Source organism: Papilio xuthus, unplaced genomic scaffold (assembly GCF_000836235.2).
Source record: "Papilio xuthus unplaced genomic scaffold, Pxut_1.1 DF827756.1, whole genome shotgun sequence".
In the NCBI taxonomy this organism is placed as follows: domain Eukaryota; kingdom Metazoa; phylum Arthropoda; class Insecta; order Lepidoptera; family Papilionidae; genus Papilio; species Papilio xuthus.
The window spans coordinates 1,582,327-1,601,735 of record NW_013530893.1 but is presented as its reverse complement, the minus strand read 5'-3'; the positions used below and the strand labels follow the sequence as shown (position 1 = coordinate 1,601,735).

The 19,409-nt window shown below is 33.5% G+C and overlaps 4 protein-coding genes across 4 annotated transcripts in view; 1 reads left to right on the top strand and 3 right to left on the bottom strand.

The window, feature by feature from the left end:
• Positions 1 to 6,227, bottom strand: part of mino (glycerol-3-phosphate acyltransferase mino) — a 36,975-nt gene extending 30,748 nt beyond the window's left edge. The window contains exon 1 of the mRNA XM_013310123.1: positions 6,081 to 6,227. The gene's annotated coding sequence lies outside the window, so the exon portion shown is untranslated. The remainder of the gene's footprint in view (positions 1 to 6,080) is intronic.
• Positions 6,228 to 6,571: 344 nt separating this feature from the next.
• On the top strand, positions 6,572 to 9,112 carry Vps24 (vacuolar protein sorting 24). Its single transcript, NM_001312026.1, is given in 7 exon segments — positions 6,572 to 6,622; positions 6,696 to 6,756; positions 6,997 to 7,176; positions 7,584 to 7,624; positions 7,812 to 7,985; positions 8,278 to 8,444; positions 8,607 to 9,112. Coding segments are annotated over 6 exon segments (651 nt in total). The 5' UTR covers positions 6,572 to 6,577; the 3' UTR covers positions 8,428 to 8,444; positions 8,607 to 9,112.
• A 770-nt stretch (positions 9,113 to 9,882) lies between these two features.
• Positions 9,883 to 17,762, bottom strand: LOC106116446 (xenotropic and polytropic retrovirus receptor 1). Its single transcript, XM_013310291.1, has 11 exons — positions 17,421 to 17,762; positions 16,564 to 16,717; positions 16,166 to 16,398; positions 15,307 to 15,568; positions 14,052 to 14,422; positions 13,265 to 13,412; positions 12,641 to 12,835; positions 11,772 to 11,944; positions 11,183 to 11,313; positions 10,611 to 10,766; positions 9,883 to 10,092 (listed from the first exon to the last, which is right to left on the bottom strand). The coding sequence occupies exons 1-11, from the start codon at positions 17,487 to 17,489 to the stop codon at positions 9,975 to 9,977; spliced, it is 2,010 nt and encodes a 669-aa protein (XP_013165745.1). The 5' UTR covers positions 17,490 to 17,762; the 3' UTR covers positions 9,883 to 9,974.
• A 405-nt stretch (positions 17,763 to 18,167) lies between these two features.
• Positions 18,168 to 19,331, bottom strand: Csl4 (exosome component 1 Csl4). The gene is made up of 3 exons (XM_013309931.1): positions 18,965 to 19,331; positions 18,652 to 18,897; positions 18,168 to 18,463 (listed from the first exon to the last, which is right to left on the bottom strand). Exons 1-3 carry the CDS (start codon positions 19,130 to 19,132, stop codon positions 18,206 to 18,208), a joined length of 672 nt encoding a protein of 223 aa, XP_013165385.1. The 5' UTR covers positions 19,133 to 19,331; the 3' UTR covers positions 18,168 to 18,205.
• Between the last annotated feature and the right edge of the window lie 78 nt (positions 19,332 to 19,409).

Sequence of the window (19,409 nt, the reverse complement as noted above, 5' to 3'; positions counted from 1 at the left end):
AGTTTATTTTTTAGTATTCACACCTGCTATGAAAACAGGACTGGGTAAACACTATCGCGGTCTGCAATTTAAAAAACCGGCTCGGTCATGGGAGCGAGTTTATAAATTGCAGTCATCAGCAGACAAGACATATAGAAACATAATTTGATATAACATTGTAAAAAATATGCAACTTTACTAGCGTCCAAATGATTGTCGACTCTGGGTTACAAGTTTTTTTGCCTTAGTGCAGCACTTAGAGTTGATTAGTGATTACTAAGTATCTTAAAGTAGATTTTTAAATGAAATCTACGCGTACTTTTATAATTTAATGCTTATAACTTAATTTTACTTTAGTAGTAAACATCGGAGAACTAGCCGACAGTTCTTTGTTATACTAACTGTGGGTTTCAGAGACCAAAATCTCTGTATAAAACATATTATCCTTTGTTTTGTACAGACATATTGTTCTTAGAAACCCACTATCCTTATAACTAAATTTTGTTACCCAATGCACCGTTCGCTCTCCCAATCTCTAGTGGGCCTTTATAAACGACCTTTAACATTCTTTGCAAAAAAAAAACACATTTTATCCTATATTCTATCTCTCATCTATGTCACGGTCTCCGTTCATCAGATGATACATAACATAATAAATACATCTATTAATCGTCACACTGTTGACCATGATAGATTTCTTGTTTACCTTTAGTTTTATCTAATAAATGGTATACCATTAAATTGATATTTTTCTAACCATTTGACCTTGATTATGGTGCGATCTGTTATTTCCTACTGGATTATTTAAAAAAAGTTTTTAAATTGTACAAAAGATCACAGTCCCTCTTTAAAACTATGCTCTGATGAAAAATGTTGATTATTTGATGAATATATCCATGGACAAAGATTTTTTATTAAAATATAAAATAAGTTTACGCTTGACCACGAACACACTTGATGAAAGTAATGATGTGTTCGAAAGATGGTATGCGGTTACAAATTCAAATACACGTTTCTATAAATTTTTAATATATAATTATTGATGATTCAAGGCTATTACATATTTTCGCGTATAACCTAAATCCAGAGGTTTTTTTATATCATAAAGGTGGCAAACGAGCGGCCACCTGAAATCGCTGAAGTAGCGAAGTGACCGTTGCCCATAGACATACGCAATTGCATATGCGTTGCCTACCTTTAATTGACAGAGGAGAGGATGCACAGAAAGAAAATATTTTCCCTTCCCATGCATCCCCTCATCTGGAAAGTCCACTTCCACTTCCCATCCTTTCCTTATAAGAAAAATTGTGGGAAAGGAAAAAGTCGTTGGATGCGGAAATCACAGCTTACGCAAACCATGGGAAAGGTATTAAGGGAAGACCTACATCATGCAGTAGACTGGCACCGGCTGATGATTATCTTCCTTACTGCAAATTAACCTCATAAGTCCAGAACATGAAGTGTATCATGAAGCAGCAATAAACACGCGATAATACAGGAAACGTTGTTATGTACATACAAGCGGGCGACAACATGTCGCAAATGTCACAATCGGAACCCCAAAGCGGCCCGTCAATTGACCAATACCGGTGGTAATTGATGGTAACCGAACGAGTCACGCGATGTTCCTTTGCATAAGCTTCTACGTGTTTTGATACAGGCGCACCGAGTTGCGGGCAACAGCTAGTATGATATAAACCTGATGAGATGAGAAAACAAAAAAACGAACACCAAATTAAGCTTATTTTATCATATTGTTACCTATTAGCAATAAAAGATAAGACCTTTATTTTATTTTTTTTGGTTCTTATAACAGTTACATGTCGTGCGTCCTATACTGGTTAATTTCAATTAAATTTAATAATAGGTAAGCATCCATCCGCTCTAACCCAACTAGTTTCCTTTTGTGCACGTATCGTTAAGCATCTGCAGGATATGTCGTATCTTAATTCATCTGATGAATACCTTTGTTGCTGCCAATTTGAAGCAATACATCGCTCTAAAATAGCATTTATTATCCATTCTTTAGGAGAGTTTTTTGGTAACAAAAAGGAGCCGTGTATAGACGTCCGAGCGGGATTTAAAAAACTTAATAATCCTATGTGTTCTTCCAGACTATGTTTTACATCTATGCCAAATTTCATCAAGATCCGTTGAGTCGTTCTGGTGCTTCTTTCTAACAGACATCCATCTAAACTTTCGCATTCATAATATCAGTAACATAGCAAAAAGTAAGTTTGTAATTTAAAACTAGCGATCGCCAGCGACTCTATCCGCGCGGAATTAGAAAAAAACTTAATTAGTAATTTCTTCCAGACTATGTTCTATATGTATCCAAAATATCCTCAAGATCCGTTCAGCCATTCTGGAGATACTTTCAAACATCCATCCATCCATCCATCCAAACATTCGATTTATGATATTAGTAAGATAACACAAGTATTTGCGTATTGCCCTTTCGTACGTAATGGAAGATCACATCTGTTATGTCGCAGGTCATTAGATCGCGAGTGACCTGGATGTTAGCTAGATACGACCAAGTGCGTCAGTTATAAACATTCTAGATAACACTATCATAAAACATTAGATTTATTATCGAATAGCTGTCACCCGCGGCTTCGACAGCGCGAAATTAAAAAAGTAGCTTATACCCCGCACACATAAGCTACATTCCAGCAAAAAGCCCATTACAATCGGTCCAGCCAGCCAGCCAGCTACTCGTACTTCGGAGATTGCCCGGAATAAACACTGGTTTGCGAACAGATAGTCAAAAATACATAATGTGCACGAAATATAATTTTATTCTTCATATTACATACAGACAATCTAATTTATTAATTGTATATAGATATAGATTTATTTACAACTAGCAACATAATTTATAGTACACAGATGTTATAATAAACAACACATGTTAAACTAGTGCCTAACTTTACAACCTTCATTATCTGCTTGCCAAAGGCTATACGCAAAATCAGAGCGACAAATCATTAGTGGAAAAAGGGTTTGATTTATTTTTATAAAATTCGATGCACGTAATTTTGTTTTTTTTTTCATAAGAGAAGGGGGCAAACGAGCGGCGGGAACACCGAGGTGATCAACGACACCCATGGACATCTGCAACACCAGAGGAACTGTAGATGTTTGTCTAAAATCTAAATAAATAATAATAAATACACATATAAATAATATAGAAAATCCAAGGTGACACGATAATCATATAATTAGCATAAGTAGAAGTAACCAACACAAAAGATACGCTCACGGATATTCATACCTAGATAGGGCACCACTAAAGTAGATTAAATAGCAAATATTAAGATATAAAATTTTCCTAAAAAAAAAAATATTCAACAAGTGCACTATTAGGCAGAGAACAATACGAAGTGCTATAGACAAGCACTGGCTACTTTTTTCGAGATAGTGAGAAAATAACACCCATGTGTCATAACAGAAGACAACGCGAATTGGGTCTCATACGCCTCACTAATAAGACGAAACAAAAACATACTGTTATATGTTCTGTGAGATTGTGATATTTTTAATCTGTACAAGACTCGACAAGACAATATATAGGTTTTAGGCACGTATGTAACCTCTTTGGGACAGTTTTTTTATCTATCTATGCAAAAATATTTTGACTTAAAATAGAGAAAAAAAAATCTTAAAATTCTTCACTGATTAGAAGAAAAGATAAAAATATAAAGTTATCAAAGGTGATGGAGTACATTGACCAAATAATAGGATAATCGACTTTATCAATATCAGTGAAAAATACGACAATGATACAGTCATGCACAAAAATAAAAAAACATTTTTTATATAATATGTATGAAAATAACACTAGATTATTTAAGTCAATCTAAATTAAAACATGGATTTTGATTATTTTAACCAAAAACTCGGACGGGAAAAATAAGAAAAACACTCTGGAATTACTGAATTGCACCTTTAAAATACTTTGGAGAAGAAATTATTTCAAACTTTAAAATCGGTCAAGCCACAAATTTGTTTCAAATATGGCTCCAGTGAGTAAGCCCATTCATATATCAGTTGCAGTTCATTCATTCATTGTGATTGTACGGTTAACATTGTTTGCGAGTATAACATCCTTAATAAAACTCATTTGTCATAATTGAAATTGTAGGTGACTGTACAAAAACAACAAATACTTTCTATGGATTACTTTTACAATAATTAAAAACATCTGACGTCACAACATGTAATTACTACCCAAATAAATTAATCACACCAAAATATAATTACATAGTAGAACTGTTGATATTATTTAATATTAAGTTATTACCGCATTCAGGATTATTCAAACAATCGCTTAGTATGCTATTATGCTATGCTTAATATACACTAAGGAAATCCCTTGGTGACCTTTGATGATTAATTTCTGAACAAAATGAAGGTTTTATGAAAGTCGTTGTTGCCCGCGACTCCGTCCGCGCGGAATTAAAATAAAACATAATTAGTAGCCTGTGTGTTCGTCCAGACTATGTTCTATATCTCCGCCCAATTTCAGTAAGATACGTGGACCCTTTTTGAAAAATCTTTTAGCCAACATCCATCTAACCATCCATCCTCCGTGTCCTTAAATTACAGGATAGATGTGGAAATACTGGTAGGTACGTATAAAGATTATTTATGGTTTCCATCCTAAAATTTCTTTTAAACATAATGCGCATTTCGATTTCAGCTACTACCCTAAAAAAAGATAATACCCAATCTCCATATTGTTTTTCCCGCATTCTACGATTTCACCATGGTCACCCTACATGCAGCACGTCTTGTGTTACAGGCCGCGTTTCGCAAACCACATGCATCGCAATTCAGAACGTTCTTACGCAAACATTGTGACGAATACACTGCGACATCTGAATGTGGCGAATGTTGATAAATAAAAAAAATATGTATATGACTTCATGTCATATAACAGTCAGTTGCCTGTGGCTTCGTTTGCACGAAAAAAGTATATAAATGCAAGAAACACATGTTGTGCTTGAAACATCCAGTTTTCTATGTCATGGTCATGGTATATGATTAACGCTTATCCACAATAAAAAATAATTTTGTGACTGGTTAATTTTATGTTATAAAGGAGTTGACTGCAACTTTGTCTACACAAATAAAAAAAAATTAAATAACATATCCTATATCACCTTGGGATAGTGTAGCTTCCCAACAGTGAAATAATTTTTCAAATACATTCAGTAGTTTCGGAGTCGATTCAATGCAAAAAAAAATCCTCTTCATAATATTAGTATAGATTTCACCGAGTATACCTCTAAAAGAATGCTAGGGTTACATGGCACTAGACAAGTTGAAGTGGCACATATCCATCCTTAAACCACAAATATAGTTAGTATAGTAACTAATTATGAAGGTAACCACAAAGTATGAAAAAAGGAGATAAGGATGGTGTGTTTCAGTAAGGTGATTACAATAATATAATAGTGTACTCCAAATTTGCTGTGGGCTGTCTGTACTTAATACTTTAGTATATCTACTAAGTAGTGGTGGTCTGGTTCTACCATAATTTGTTTGTAAGACAAAAAATAGAATGAAAAAATACTCATCTGGGTCTGCACTTGGTAGGATTATTTCTAGCAGCAAGCTTTATTATTTGTGAATAATCTTGTTATTAGTATGAATGTTACCCATTAGGAATAATCTTTTCCATTAATTTTTAAATTTATCATAACCCCCCTTTTTTCACACTTCAGGTAAAGCATTTGTTCTCTATTAACGTTTTTTTAAGCTTTACACCTATTTTAAATAGAGGAATAGGATTGAGATATAATAATAAGGGATCTGGTGGCAGTGCATGAAATTTCAAATACTATTTGCGAATGCTTGGTCACTGTTATTCAGTGTAGGTATATAGAAGTCTAAGACGCTGGGAAAAATTATTATATTTTTAGTTACATTTTGTATGAATTAAAAATTATAATACGTAATGCAAAGTAATATAAACCATCGTCTTTCGTTTAAGTGGCGGTGAATTATTTACCGTGGCGTCCTATTAATAACTACAGCGTTTGAAATTGTTTTCAACATTGTAATTACTAAAAGAGCCCAAAATAACAACTTACCTGGTTATTTATAAAACTTCACTGTCTTCGTGTCCTTCACACAAAACGCAATACCGATTATTAGCTGTATTATTTAGTATTAATAAATAATGTAAGTTCTTTGAAATAAACAATTTTTGCCGAAAAGTAATTTTTATAACAACATCACATTTGTATTCCCGCAACTGACAGAGAAGTGTTCATTATTGCCAGCAATACCCAGCAATACAATTTAATGAAAGGAACTAATCACACGATCCTTTTTAGACCCTTTTCTTATGGGACTATTTTATGTTACCAATTAAAGTGTACGAGTACGTGTTTTTTGTATTATTTTTTTCAACTTCATTTTCTTCAATCGAAAAAATGAAATAAAATAAAACCGCTTGTTTTCTCCGACGACACATCAAATCATCCAATGAGGTCATCATTGTTTTCTGTCAATGTCAAATTAATGTCAGATTTGCCCAAACAGAAATTCGCATATTTATATTTATTTAATTTTAAGAACAATAAAGATGGGCTTGTTTGGTAAATCTCCGGAGCGAAATCCGAAAGAAATGGTAATTATAATACGACATAAATTATAGTGTTGTAATCTGTTTACTTACATCCATGATTAAAAACACATTCTAGGTAAACGAATGGTCTCATAAACTTCGTAAAGAAGGCTATAATTTGGATAGACAAATAAGAGGTAAGTTATTAAAATTAATTCTAGAGATATATTTCTCGACCAAATCAAATTTACATTATAAATCAATGAAGAAATGATTAGAGATAGGTCTAATTGTAAGGTGGTATCATCAAGTCATTCGATACATTGAATAGGAAGTTACGTTTAAAATAAATCAGTGTAAAAAGTATCCTGTCTTTGATTATATTACAGTATTGAAAAACATCATGATATTTGCATGTATTTATTTTTTCTTTATAGCAATTCAAAGAGAAGAGGAAAAAATTAAAAGATCCTTGAAAGAAGCAGCTGGCAAAAACGATAAGCAAGTGTGTACAATATTAGCAAAGGAAATAATTAGATCAAGGAAAGCTATTAGTAAAATATATACAAGTAAAGCTCATCTCAACTCTGTTCAGATGCAGATGAAAAACCAATTAGGTAATGTTTATAACACTACAATTTAGATAAGCTTGCATCCTCTCCTCCGTCGATTTAAGGTAGGCAACGCATATGCAATTGCGTATGTCTATGGGCAATGGTCACTTCACTATTTCAGGTGGCCGCTCGCTTGTTTGCCACCTTATGATATAAAAAAAAGCTATTAATAGACAAATCCAATAATCAATTCTTAAAGTCAGGTTACAGACTTACCATTGGGTTTTGAGATCAAAATCTCTATTAAAAATCTATTGAAATCTCTGAACAAATCAGTGATAACATGTTTTATACAGAGATTATGATCTTGGAAACTAATGGTATATAAGACTTTATGCTATTGTACAGAAAATTAAACCATGAGTAAGTTATTTTATATGTTATTTTATGTAAATAATTTTATATTTCAGCCACATTAAGGATAGCCGGATCATTGCAGAAGTCAACTGAGGTACATATTTCTTATTTTCTATTTAAAAAAAAATGATGGGGAAGGCCTATGTTCAGCAGTGGATGAATTCAGGCTGACAATTATGATGATGATGATTAATAAATGTAATTATTAAAATGAGGTTTTTATATTTTTCATTCAAAGTTTTTGGATATGTATTTTATATGTGTGTGGTATATAATTTTAGGTGATGCAAGCAATGCAAGCTCTAATAAGATTACCAGAAGTGGCACAGACCATGCAGGAGATGAGCAAGGAGATGATGCGTGCGGGTATTATTGAGGAAATGCTAGACGAGACCATGTCAGCTGTGGAGGATGAAGAGGAAATGGAGGAAGCTGCACAGAGTGAAGTTGATAAGGTAAATTATATTACAACTGCTAGAGGTATATCTTACTAATATTATAAATGAAATGTTTGGATATATGGATGGATAGATGTTTGTTTGAAGGTAACTCCAGAATGGCATGGATTTGGTTATTTTTTTTCCGCACAGACGGAATCACAGGCAGCAACTAGTATTTCTATGACTGTGATTTGACTTATGTAATTCTGACCTCTTTGACTAAGCTAAAACTGCATACTCAGATTCTGTACGCTATTTCCAATATTATAGCCACCTACTGGAAAGTAAAATATTGTTTATTCCATAGGTGTTGTGGGAGCTAACACAAGGCAAGCTGGGCGAAGCACCAGCGCCACCCAGCGCGGTAGGTGCGCCCTCAACCAGCCGCGAGCCTGCCGAGCCCGATGAGACTGAACTGGATGAGATGCAGTCCCGCCTTGAAGCATTACGCTCCTAGCCATATATGATGCCCTGGTAACTATTTCACTATCCAATTGACTTTCACTTGTATTATAAAATGACAGAGAAGTTATCTGTGGGTTTCTACTGTTGAATAATATTCTCATCCCTTTCACACTATTTTTAAAAATTGGGACAGCAATATGTTTTAATACAACAAATAATTTGTATTTTCAGGATGGCAACATTGATTCCCACAGATGTTCGCAACGCCTTTTATGTAAATAATTGTTACGAATTAATAAGAACAAATTCAATTAAACTTATGCGAAAGCTTTGTCTGATTTTGTCAGCTTTATATTTTCGAATATTGCTATATATGTAAACATTTTCTTAGGACATATAGATAAATATGAATTTACATAAAACTGAAAATATATAATTTTTAGTAAATTTATGCTTCAATATAAATTAATGTATGGGCAATATTTGAATGCCTAATTTTCTCCTTTTATTATGTTATGTTCTGTTTGATTTTTTTTTAAATATATGCAACCTTTTTTGGTTATTTCCGTACAGTATTTTTATGGAAAAAAATTTCCCTGTATTAACCAATGTGTCAGTTAAAATTGCTATATATAAGAAACTTATAAGTAAAATCTATTATGTTAAATTTATGTCTACAACAGAACTCTTTTTATATCACTTAGTGTACACTAAGTAAACAAATGTGAAGTTTTTAAATTATTTTTTAAAATAAAATAACTAATGTTGATTATTTCATTGTAACATTTTTTACCCAACTAATTTATTAATTAAAAAAATCATAAGTACCATTTTTTTCAATAGCCAGTAGTAAATTTATCAATTTAGAAGTTTACAATTTTGACAAATCCTTAGACGACTCAAGCAAATAAGTTGAGCAATCAATTGAGTTGTTAACCAACCAATCCAATGACTTCTAGATGTCTGGCTATAAGAGTAGTATTTTGTGACAGTTCGATTTTCACCATTTTGTCGCTGATGGTAGCGGTTAGAAGCGGTGGTGTGGATTCGAACTAATAATAAAGATAGAATTAAACGTCATGTAACATCAATACGCACGTTTGAACCGGAACGAATGAAAGGTTGTCATTTCTAAGCAATCGCCTATCCATTTATACAAGTCTTTCCCAAAGTGAGCGATAACGCCCCCTTGTGGGCGCTGCAGGTCTCAAGTTGCGGGTTATAGTAAAAGTTTCGTTTAGAATTCTCCGTTAATATACATATATAGGTCACTACAATTAATTTAATTTGAAGTTATATTGGTTTTTAAATATGTGAAAATATGGGGTATTAAAAAATATTTATTCTCAAAGTGGGCATGGACAAAATAAGTTTGGGAACCACTGGTCTACCATACAACCACATAATCGCATATCAGTGAAACAATCAAATAACTAGTTGACCAGCCACAACAATGAGTTGCCGGAGAGTAGAAAAAAAAATAAACATAATAAAACAACAAGAGAAATATCTTGATATCTATAAATATATTTTGCATAATAATACTAGTGATAACATTGCTTATAAATAATATCAATAAGTAAAACATATCACAGTTAGTTACAACATCTTTGTGCTCAAGTCTAGATCTAGCTGCAGGTCCTGTATTGATTCCTTCTTCAGCAGCGTTCTTCTGTCGTTCTCTTTCATTTTCCTTGGATGTTTCTTCTTTGTTAATCTGGTGGAAGACAAGCTTAAATCACTTTACTATCCTCTATCCATAAGATATCTACTAATAGTTTCTGGTTCTCAATTTTTTTTTAATTTTATAATTTTCATAATATTTCTTGTACCATTCCAACTAAGCTCTAAACTTGTGCTAGGACATGGTTAACAATAGTCGAATGACGGGATTCGAAACCCCGACCACCTGATAGGGAATCCGTACTTTTAACCATTAGGCTATTGGCGCTTGAATTTAGGAAGAACATTTCTTCGCTTGTTATCCTTCTCTATTAGTGAGTTATTGTCCAGTTCTATTGGACGACCTTCATAAGCGAGAAAAATGCATGTTCTCTTGGACCCTTATCCACGTTCAATATACGAAAAAACGTATGTTAGCGAATTTTGTGTTTAAGTACGTATACATGTACGTAAGTGCGTGCGCGAGAGTGCGTATACGTATGTGTGTGTAGCATCTCGTGTGTATATTATTTATATGTGTTTGTCTGTGTGCTTGTGGGCTTGTGTATGTACCTGTTAACAACGCCATCCGGATGATCCATCATCCTCAAGATATCCGCCTGGTCGGAGGAGTCGAGGGGTGCGACAGATATGTCCCGTACAGCACGGAACTTGCCGCAGTTGTTCAAATGTTCGTTCTCCAAACGGAAGAAGTTCCAGATGAAACGTCTGAAATGGTTTATTACTAGTAATCAATTAAAGTAGTATAAGAAAGTCAAGAGAAATGTGGAAATTCCTAGTATTGCCAGCATAATGAAAACATATTAATGGACTAAAATAAATCAAGATATCATGAAAGCTGCAAAATGTTTTATTGATAAATATAAATACAACATGATGTACAAAACGTCTGTGGCTCAGGGGTTAAGCACTTGACTTGTAATTTGCAAGCCCCGAGTTCAAATCTCGCTATATCCGACGTTCTTATGGTGAAGGTAAACATCGTGATGTTGCATTCAAAGATATGTGTGAAGTCAACCCGCACTGGGCCAGCATTGTCTGGCCTAGTTACCCCTAACTTCAGGCAGGCTTGTTGTCAGTGGAGACGTATAGTGAGCTGATGATATCTTTAGCCTATTATTTACCTGACGACTTCTAATGGTGAGAGTATAGAGACCATAGTCTCTGAGCTGACGAGTTTGTTCTCAGTCAACACGAATGACACAGTCCATATGAAGCGTAGCACGAAATCCTCAACAATCGCGAAGTAGTAGAACTGATACAAAGGGTTGCGTGTAAAACTATTGTCATCTCTCTCATTCACTTTGAAAGAATAGAGATAGCAATATGTATTTATATCACTTTAGGAATTGGAAAATTCATTATATTTTTCTGTATATTCTTACTTATATATAAATATATCCGGAACGTCTGCATAAATCTCGCTGAAATTTGACATAGATCTACATCTAAATAGCCTGGAAGAACAATACGCTACTTAGTATTTTTTTTTAATATCGTGCAGACGGAGTTGCATGCAACAGCTAGTGTTAACATAAAACAAGCAGTAATCAACTAGCAGTTGATCGCGACTCCTCCTGCCCAAAATTATTAAAAAAAAATTAGTAACCTATGTATTCTTCCAGTATATGTTCTACATTTATGCCAAATTTCATAAAAAAATCATTGAGCATCCAAACATTTGCATTTATATTAGTAAGAAGTAAGACTCACTCCAGGACTATAGACAATCTCCTCTCTGAGGAACTTATTCTCAGCTGAGGGTCCGCAGCTGAAGAGTCCCCAATCCATCTTGACGTCCCATGTATACGTATACAGAGAGGAGACCAGCTGGCAAGTAAACCACGCGTACAAGAACGGGTTGTCGTATGTGTCCGTATAGTTCTCTTTAATACAAAAAAACACGTATTTTATTAAAATATATTTTGTATTGATATTTGAGAGAGAACTGTGGTAGAGTTAACAATTATATTGGTTGCACCAATAGACCGGCTAACGTTAGTTAGAAGCAATTCCAAGAATTGGAATAAGTTACCAGCGTCAGTATCCAGCTTTAACGTGCCACGTATTTACTAAGCGCGTACATACCATCGTCGATTACATAGCCACTTACTATCAAATTTGTCATTAAGTACAGGTTTATTCAATATAAAAAAAAAAATCCGCGTTTCGTCTGTGTGTCAGAGGTCTAATTTTAGTCTTCTTTTTGGAAGTAGATTTGACCAGAAGGAGAGGCATAGGAAGGGACAATGTTCTCTTTATGTGCGTCCCCTCCGCCGTCTTTTAAACTAGCACATCTAGTAGTTAAGACATCTGCGATTGCAGCTGTCTACGGATCGCTTCGCTATTACTTCGAATCCGGGTGACCGCATTCGTTTGCAACTTTATAATATAAAAAAATGAAGAAGATGTAGCTGCAAGAGATTCACTAACTTTGTTTGTGAGCCAAAAATCTCTGTTTAAATCATATACGTTATCACTGTTTTAACAAAGATAATGACAAGCATGTTAAAAATAACATTTTATTGTTGGTTTCTGAGATCTTTTGATCGATTGATAAAAAAGTGGAAAGCTATACTCACTGCTGTACATAGTCCGTAAAGTGGCGAAGAGAACCACAAAGAACGTAGTAGAGTATTTCCCAGCGTTAACTAAATGCGGGAACGCCTCCTTACTATCTCTGTACCGACGCAGACATTGCCAAAAGCGAGTCCACGCCGGCACTATGTTCACCAACGCTCGAGATATTATGAACCAAGATTCTGATTCGAACGAATCTGTAATCCAAATCATTAAATCTTATATTTTCATTAAGCGACGAAAAACATTTTCAAAGTCTAAAATTTACATTGGCAACATAAGGTAAAAGAGAGCCTTAGAGTTCTTGGAGCCTCCGCTCCTATAAGAAAAAAAAAACTTATACCATGAATAATTTCATTTGCCACGTCGATTACCTCATACTGATTAAACGTGGTTGACTATGGCCTAATCACCTTTCTTAGGGTAGGCTTCGAGCCCCCTCAGTAGGGACGTATAGTGAGCTGATGATGACTGATTAAGCGCATGATCAAACTATCGGGTTAAGTAAAACTAAACTAAGTTGGTGCGGGTCTTATCCCGACGTGGCAAATAAAATTATAAATGCTATAATTTTTTTATTCTTATAGAAGCTAGGTAGCTTATACTAAAAATAATTTTAAACTCACCATTAACATTAAACCAATCTCCACCAACAATATAGAAGACAACGAGATAATGAAAGTCTAAGAAGGCCGCAGCAAAAGAGTTCCATTGGTCCGCCAGCCAAAAGTCCGCGAACAACACTGGCATAAACGGAGCTGCTAATATACGACCCTGAAATAAATAAATAAAAAAACAAATGAATTTACTTACAATATACCCCAGTAACAAGATACAAAACTAAAAAATTTAGGCATAATAAAATGTTACTTTAAATGAAAAATAGTGAAATTATCACGACTTAACAGCAGATACCATTGTATCATTAGTTTTTTTTTTATAAAAAATACTAGGTGTCGCCGTCCGCGTGGAATTAAAAAAAAACAATCAGTAGCCTAGGTGTTCTTCCAGGCATACATCTATGCTAAATATCAGCGAGATCCATACAACCGTTCCAGAGATACATTCCAAAAATATCCATCCAAACATAACCATCTATATATATAAAAGAAAGTCGTGTTAGTTACACTATTTATAACTCAAGAACGGCTTTACCAATATGCCTGAAAATTGGTGAGGAGGTAGCTTAGAGCTAGGAGACGGACATAGGATAGTATTTATTCATTTTTTTTCGAATTTATGCCTTGAAGAGCTGCTTTTTATTTAACTTACTAATTGTTTAGATGGATGTGATGTGGGATAGATGGATGGGGACACTAATTATAATAAGTTTTTTATATATCCACGCGGACAGAGTCGCGGGCGACAGCTAATTCGTAATATACGTAATATTAATGTCTGAAATAAACTTACACATATCCTCAAGAACCAGAATCTCGCTTCATGTCTGAACACTTTCAATGGATTGACAAGGAACACAATCATTATAATAACAAGAGCCAATGGATTTACAAAAGGTGGTATACTGAGACTTGCACTATATATAAAGCTTAGTATACTAAGTGCCCAGACAACACCGAATATTGCTGCTAATTCCATCAAATGTTGTTCAGAAAGATGGTTCCTTGGATCTAATTCAAAAATCAATACATGATTGACTCCAGAAGATCTCCAACCGTAAACATTGATGCCTATCAAGAATATAAATTGTACTAAAAGGAATGGCCCACGGTATAACCGGAATGCCGTTTTAAAGTTTTCTGTCGCACCTTCATGGAATAGAGCTGAAAGAGACAAAGATATTTTAAATGAAAATTCTATATGTATCGTCATCCCTGTTATTATCTTTGATAAAACAGAGATAACATGTTTTAAATGGGGATTGTAGTCTCAGAAACCCACGGTAAGTTAGTCTTTCTAAGAAATCCACACACACAAACACACGCACACACACCAATTTGCTAACTATGTATATTTTAAAGGAAATGTGCCGGTGTTTGTCACACAGTTCATACTATGACAAGCTCCAACGCTCAACCTATCTGTGTAATTGTATATGTGTATACATTTAATAATAAATAAATAAAATAAAATATTATATATCTTAGGTACAAATTCTCCGTTCAATTTACTGAAAATAAGTTATGTAAGGTTTTCAAAACTTGAAATTACTTGTAATTATTAAACACTATTCATTATTATAAGGTAATTTAAAAGCGCAATAAAACTGGTTAACTCAAACATAATCTACGCAAACATACATAGATTAGCTACGGTCAGTAATTGTTGTAAAGATAAGGAAATATTTACTGAAACGTTAGAACAAAAACAATTTATGGTACATTCTTATCTGCATTTAGATAATATTTGATTTTCACTAAGGTTATTGTTAATCCAATTATTATCTCTGCATACCTTATAACATTGTGTGTTTGCTAATATTTGGTCTTAATAAAGCTATTGTTAAACTAAGAAATGACTTAACACCTTCAATGCTACAACATTTTGTATGGCATGAATGGGTTAATTAAGGAAGATTTAGTATAAATGCTATGCTATTTGAACCAGTACAAAAAATATTGTTATCTCTATCTATTCAGTGAGAAAGAAAGAAATGACTATATGTCAACATGTTCCGTGATTATAAATTGTTGAATAAAGAACTTACCGGACAAAACCACAGTGATAGCAAGTACTATAAACGACCCAGAGAATAATCCCACTTTGAATGTTGTCCAAGGACTTTGTTGCTCTCCTAGAGGTGGCACTCTTAGCTTCTTCATGGCTTTCTGTCTATCCCCACCTTCCAACTCATTAGTCACTGTAGCCTCTGTGTCACTGATCAGTCGATCAATGTCTTTGTTGGTGTAGAAGTGTGAAGATTCCACATGTTCCGCCCGCCACAGCGCCCCATTGCTAACGTTTAACAACTATTGACAATAAATTGTAACTATTTACAAGTTTTGTATGTTAATTCTCTGTCACAGGGTTGACAACTGTTTACAAGATTCACCATGGGTTTTCCGAGTCCAAAATCTTAGTTTAAAACATATAATTATCTGTGTGTTTAGCATTGCCAAGTGTCTGAATAAAGCTGGACATAGGTACTCATTACAATTGCCATTGTATTGTCCATTGTCCAGCATTTACAAACAGTGTCCAGGTTGTCCGGCGTTTTACATTTTGCAAAGTATATTGGCCGAATGCAAAAATGTATGGTGTCTGGCCTTTCTACCCTTTCTTAAAGTCCGACTAAACTGGTTGGTCTAGCTATTAGGTTAAGTGACCTGGCAACCCTATCTGTGTTGTCAAAGACAATGATCGGGATGGAGATATGTTTTATACAGAGATTGTTGTCTCTGAAACCCACGGACAATTTGTCAAAGGTATAACTGCTAGGTTAATGCGACAGAAGAAATTAACTAGATTTTAATTTAACCAGAGGACAAATATACATTTACATTAGTTATGAATTTCTTTAGAAACTAAAAGAAATGTTTGCCATTTAATAAATCATAGATCCTTACCTTATCATGTTTTTTCAATATTTTCCTGAAGCCAGTATAATTTAGATTTTGGTAATTCTGTAATAGTATCAAACTGAGATAGAATTCGCTGAATGCCAGTTTCAATTCCTGTACTTTACGGCGTGGCATCGCCTTTTTACTGTCGCCTCCACTTTTCGGCTTCATCATATCAAATTGAGATTTAAGTTCACTTTGTAAAGTAGCAAATTTACGAGTAGCCTCTGCAAGTTTCTCTGCAAATATACAAAATATTAACACATAATACTTTTTCCATCCATAATGCATTTCCATCAAAATAGTGCAAGTCAAAATGTATAATAGACTGAAAAACTATCTATTGTAATTTTTTTTTAAATCTCTTTTTTTACACTATACATCAGCAAATTATTTAAGTATACCTGAGTAGAAAGTGTTAATCTTCTTTAGTTCCTGATCACAGTAATGGAAGAAAGTCTCATCAAAGTTGGCGAAGTGCCTTGACAACACTTCAGGTTCCACATTCTCTGCTGATGGTGCCTCCTCCACCGCGGTGTACAGCATTGCTTTCATTTCCTACAATAAACTTTATCGGTTCAATCTTTTATTGTAACAAAAACTGATACAAGATTTTTATTGTTTTTTCTATATTGTAGTTTGTTTTATATATTTTGTAGGATGTGTTAAAAATAATGTAACTAATAATGGATGATATTAAGACAATATTTTAGTGAAATAAAATGCTAGCACATCTTTAAGTGTGATAAATTATTATAACAACAGCTTATTTATTTTTTGATAGCTATTTTACAGTTAAACTAAGGTTTGTTCAATAATGGTACCAACCTTACAATACTAAACCACTGCACAATACTTAAAGTTAAAATTATGAGTCTTTTTTATTATTTATGTTATAAATTGAAAATTGTTCTTTTTTTAATAATGTCACATAAATTACTTTTTTTAGTTACTCTCATGTTATTTTAAAGCATATTCTCAAAAATCTACTTTATTTATTTGAAAAGTGGAACATTAGCCACAAATATAAAAAGATAAATGTATTTCAAGGATGTCACGAATTCCTTTTTTATATAACACTTTTAGAGTTCTTAATTGTCTAGACTAACAGAGCAATTTAACATGGTTCAATGACCAAATTTAAATTTATAAATCATACACACTGGTTGGTAAATGTAATACAGATGTTGACATACACAGACGATTTATATTCTTAATAAATAAACGTTACTTCAATAATACGTATAATATAAATAATTACCTCATAGTTGATGTATTGTTTTCGCCATTCTGGCGTTATATGAGCACTTAAGTGCTCCGCAAATTTCATTTTCTTACTTCCCTGTATACGTCTTCACGATAAGAAATATCACAAAATACTAAACTACAGCTAAAGTTATTCACAAGTACTCCACAAAAGTTTGTTTAGTGATAACTAGAAGTTATGATCTAATGTTTGTTAACGCTATAAATCGAAAATATTGGAATGATTTAAGGTATGCACTTATAACACTTGAACGTATAATACATGTTAAGAAAAATAAATTTCCGTAAAATATAATTCTGCAAGTATATAAAAATTATAGACGAGTAAAAATCACAATCAGTGATAAAACATGACAGCTGACAGATTACGTACGTTCCGTTCCGTTTTTCGTTCATAAACCCATGCTTTATCAAAAAGCAAAACTAAAAAGACTGCGACTATTTTAATATTAAAACAGTCAAAACCTATATTCGTAATAAAAATAACTACTTGATCTGGTAGGGACCACGGACCCCTATTTTGAACGGTCTTGACACACCTCTCTTGAAAAAAAGATACCTCTATTGGAATGTAGGTACAGCTAATTTATACCCTAACATTGTAAAATACCCGTCATAAACAAACATATCTTGAAAGATTATTGCTTTGTTAAGCTCAGAGATCGAAAAAAAAAAAAAAGAAATTATGGCATAAAGTATTTAGTACTAGAACACTTATGTATGTTAAATTGAAACAACATTCTTAATATTTTATTTTTATTGTAGTAATATTATTTACATTTACTTAGGATCATTGATTGGCTTTGATTCATTTTCTGCATCGGTGTAAGAAATGACTTGGTTTTGATCAAAGTAATCTGGTACAATCCTGGCAACTTTCCGTGGCTCTTTTACTAGTGTTTTTGGGCATTGCATTTCAGACCAACTTATAGGTACCATATTGACACCTTGGGGTGAACCCTCTGCAGTTGCTATAGCAACTCCTAGTTCATTTTCAGCTGTTGTAAGGTGGTACCAGTGAATCTCTGTCAAGGGAAGCTGTATATTTGATATAAGGATAATATTTTTAAATGTTTATTAGTTTTTCTTAGTGAATTTATATTCATAATTAAAAAGTTATTGCTACAAAAATATGCCAAGAGTAAATGTTATAAAATCTGTTGTACCTCTAATATAACTGTTTAGAATATATCAATGCGGAGAAACAAAAACATTAAAAAGGATACAACTTTGGCTAAAATAACATCACCAGGTCTGAAACACTTGTATGGATCAATCCTATCTTTATCAGTTGATTTAATATCTTCTTTCTTGAGTACTCCTCTATACGGTCTGACCAGGTGTGGGCCTACACATAGTATTATACAGTGGACTACACGGGAATTCACAACAGTCACCTTGGCTGTGACCACATCTCCAGGTTTTGGCAGGATACTTGGGGTTGTCGGACTTTCTACAGATATGACTGTAACCTGTAAGTTTGAAATAAATAAATTTTGAAATGTAGTTTTGTATAACATGATCTTTCTTTGCTCTTACCTTATTTTTCTCATCTTCCTGCGTTTTTAATACGCCTGCCAATGCAGCATAAATATAACCTTGGAGTACGTTTGTACCTGGCCCACCGATACGCTCTTTATTTGCTGAACATAATCTCATTCCTGGTATACAAATTTTGCCAATAGGTTTTGATTTGTTTTGCTCCATCACTCATGGGAATTAGGTTATTTCTGCCTCGAACGTTTATTGTTTTTTTTATTAGTTGAGTTGTAATAAAACTCTATTTATATATATTTCTGGAGTTCTAAATGTATGTAAAATTATTGTAATTATCAAAAAACCGGGGAAAAAATGGGCTACTTGTTTATAAACAACTGTCACATTTCATACAAAGAGTAAATAAAGAAAATCAAGTCATGGGCAAAAATTATTGCAAAAGAGTATACAAGCTTGCAGTCAATCAAACAAACCTAAATTTTATTAC

Coding starts and splice junctions, on each gene's coding strand:
- LOC106116446 (XM_013310291.1), bottom strand. CDS start 17,489: ATGAAATTTGCGGAGCACTTAAGTGCTCATATAACGCCAGAATGGCGA. Junction 12,836..13,264: donor AGATTGGTTTAATGTTAATG/GTGAGTTTAAAA, acceptor TTTGGATTACAG/ATTCGTTCGAATCAGAATCT. Junction 11,314..11,771: donor AGATTGTCTATAGTCCTGGA/GTGAGTCTTACT, acceptor CCTTTGTATCAG/TTCTACTACTTCGCGATTGT.
- Csl4 (XM_013309931.1), bottom strand. CDS start 19,132: ATGGAGCAAAACAAATCAAAACCTATTGGCAAAATTTGTATACCAGGA. Junction 18,898..18,964: donor AGGAAGATGAGAAAAATAAG/GTAAGAGCAAAG, acceptor TCAAACTTACAG/GTTACAGTCATATCTGTAGA. Junction 18,464..18,651: donor ATGTTATTTTAGCCAAAGTT/GTATCCTTTTTA, acceptor TCAAATATACAG/CTTCCCTTGACAGAGATTCA.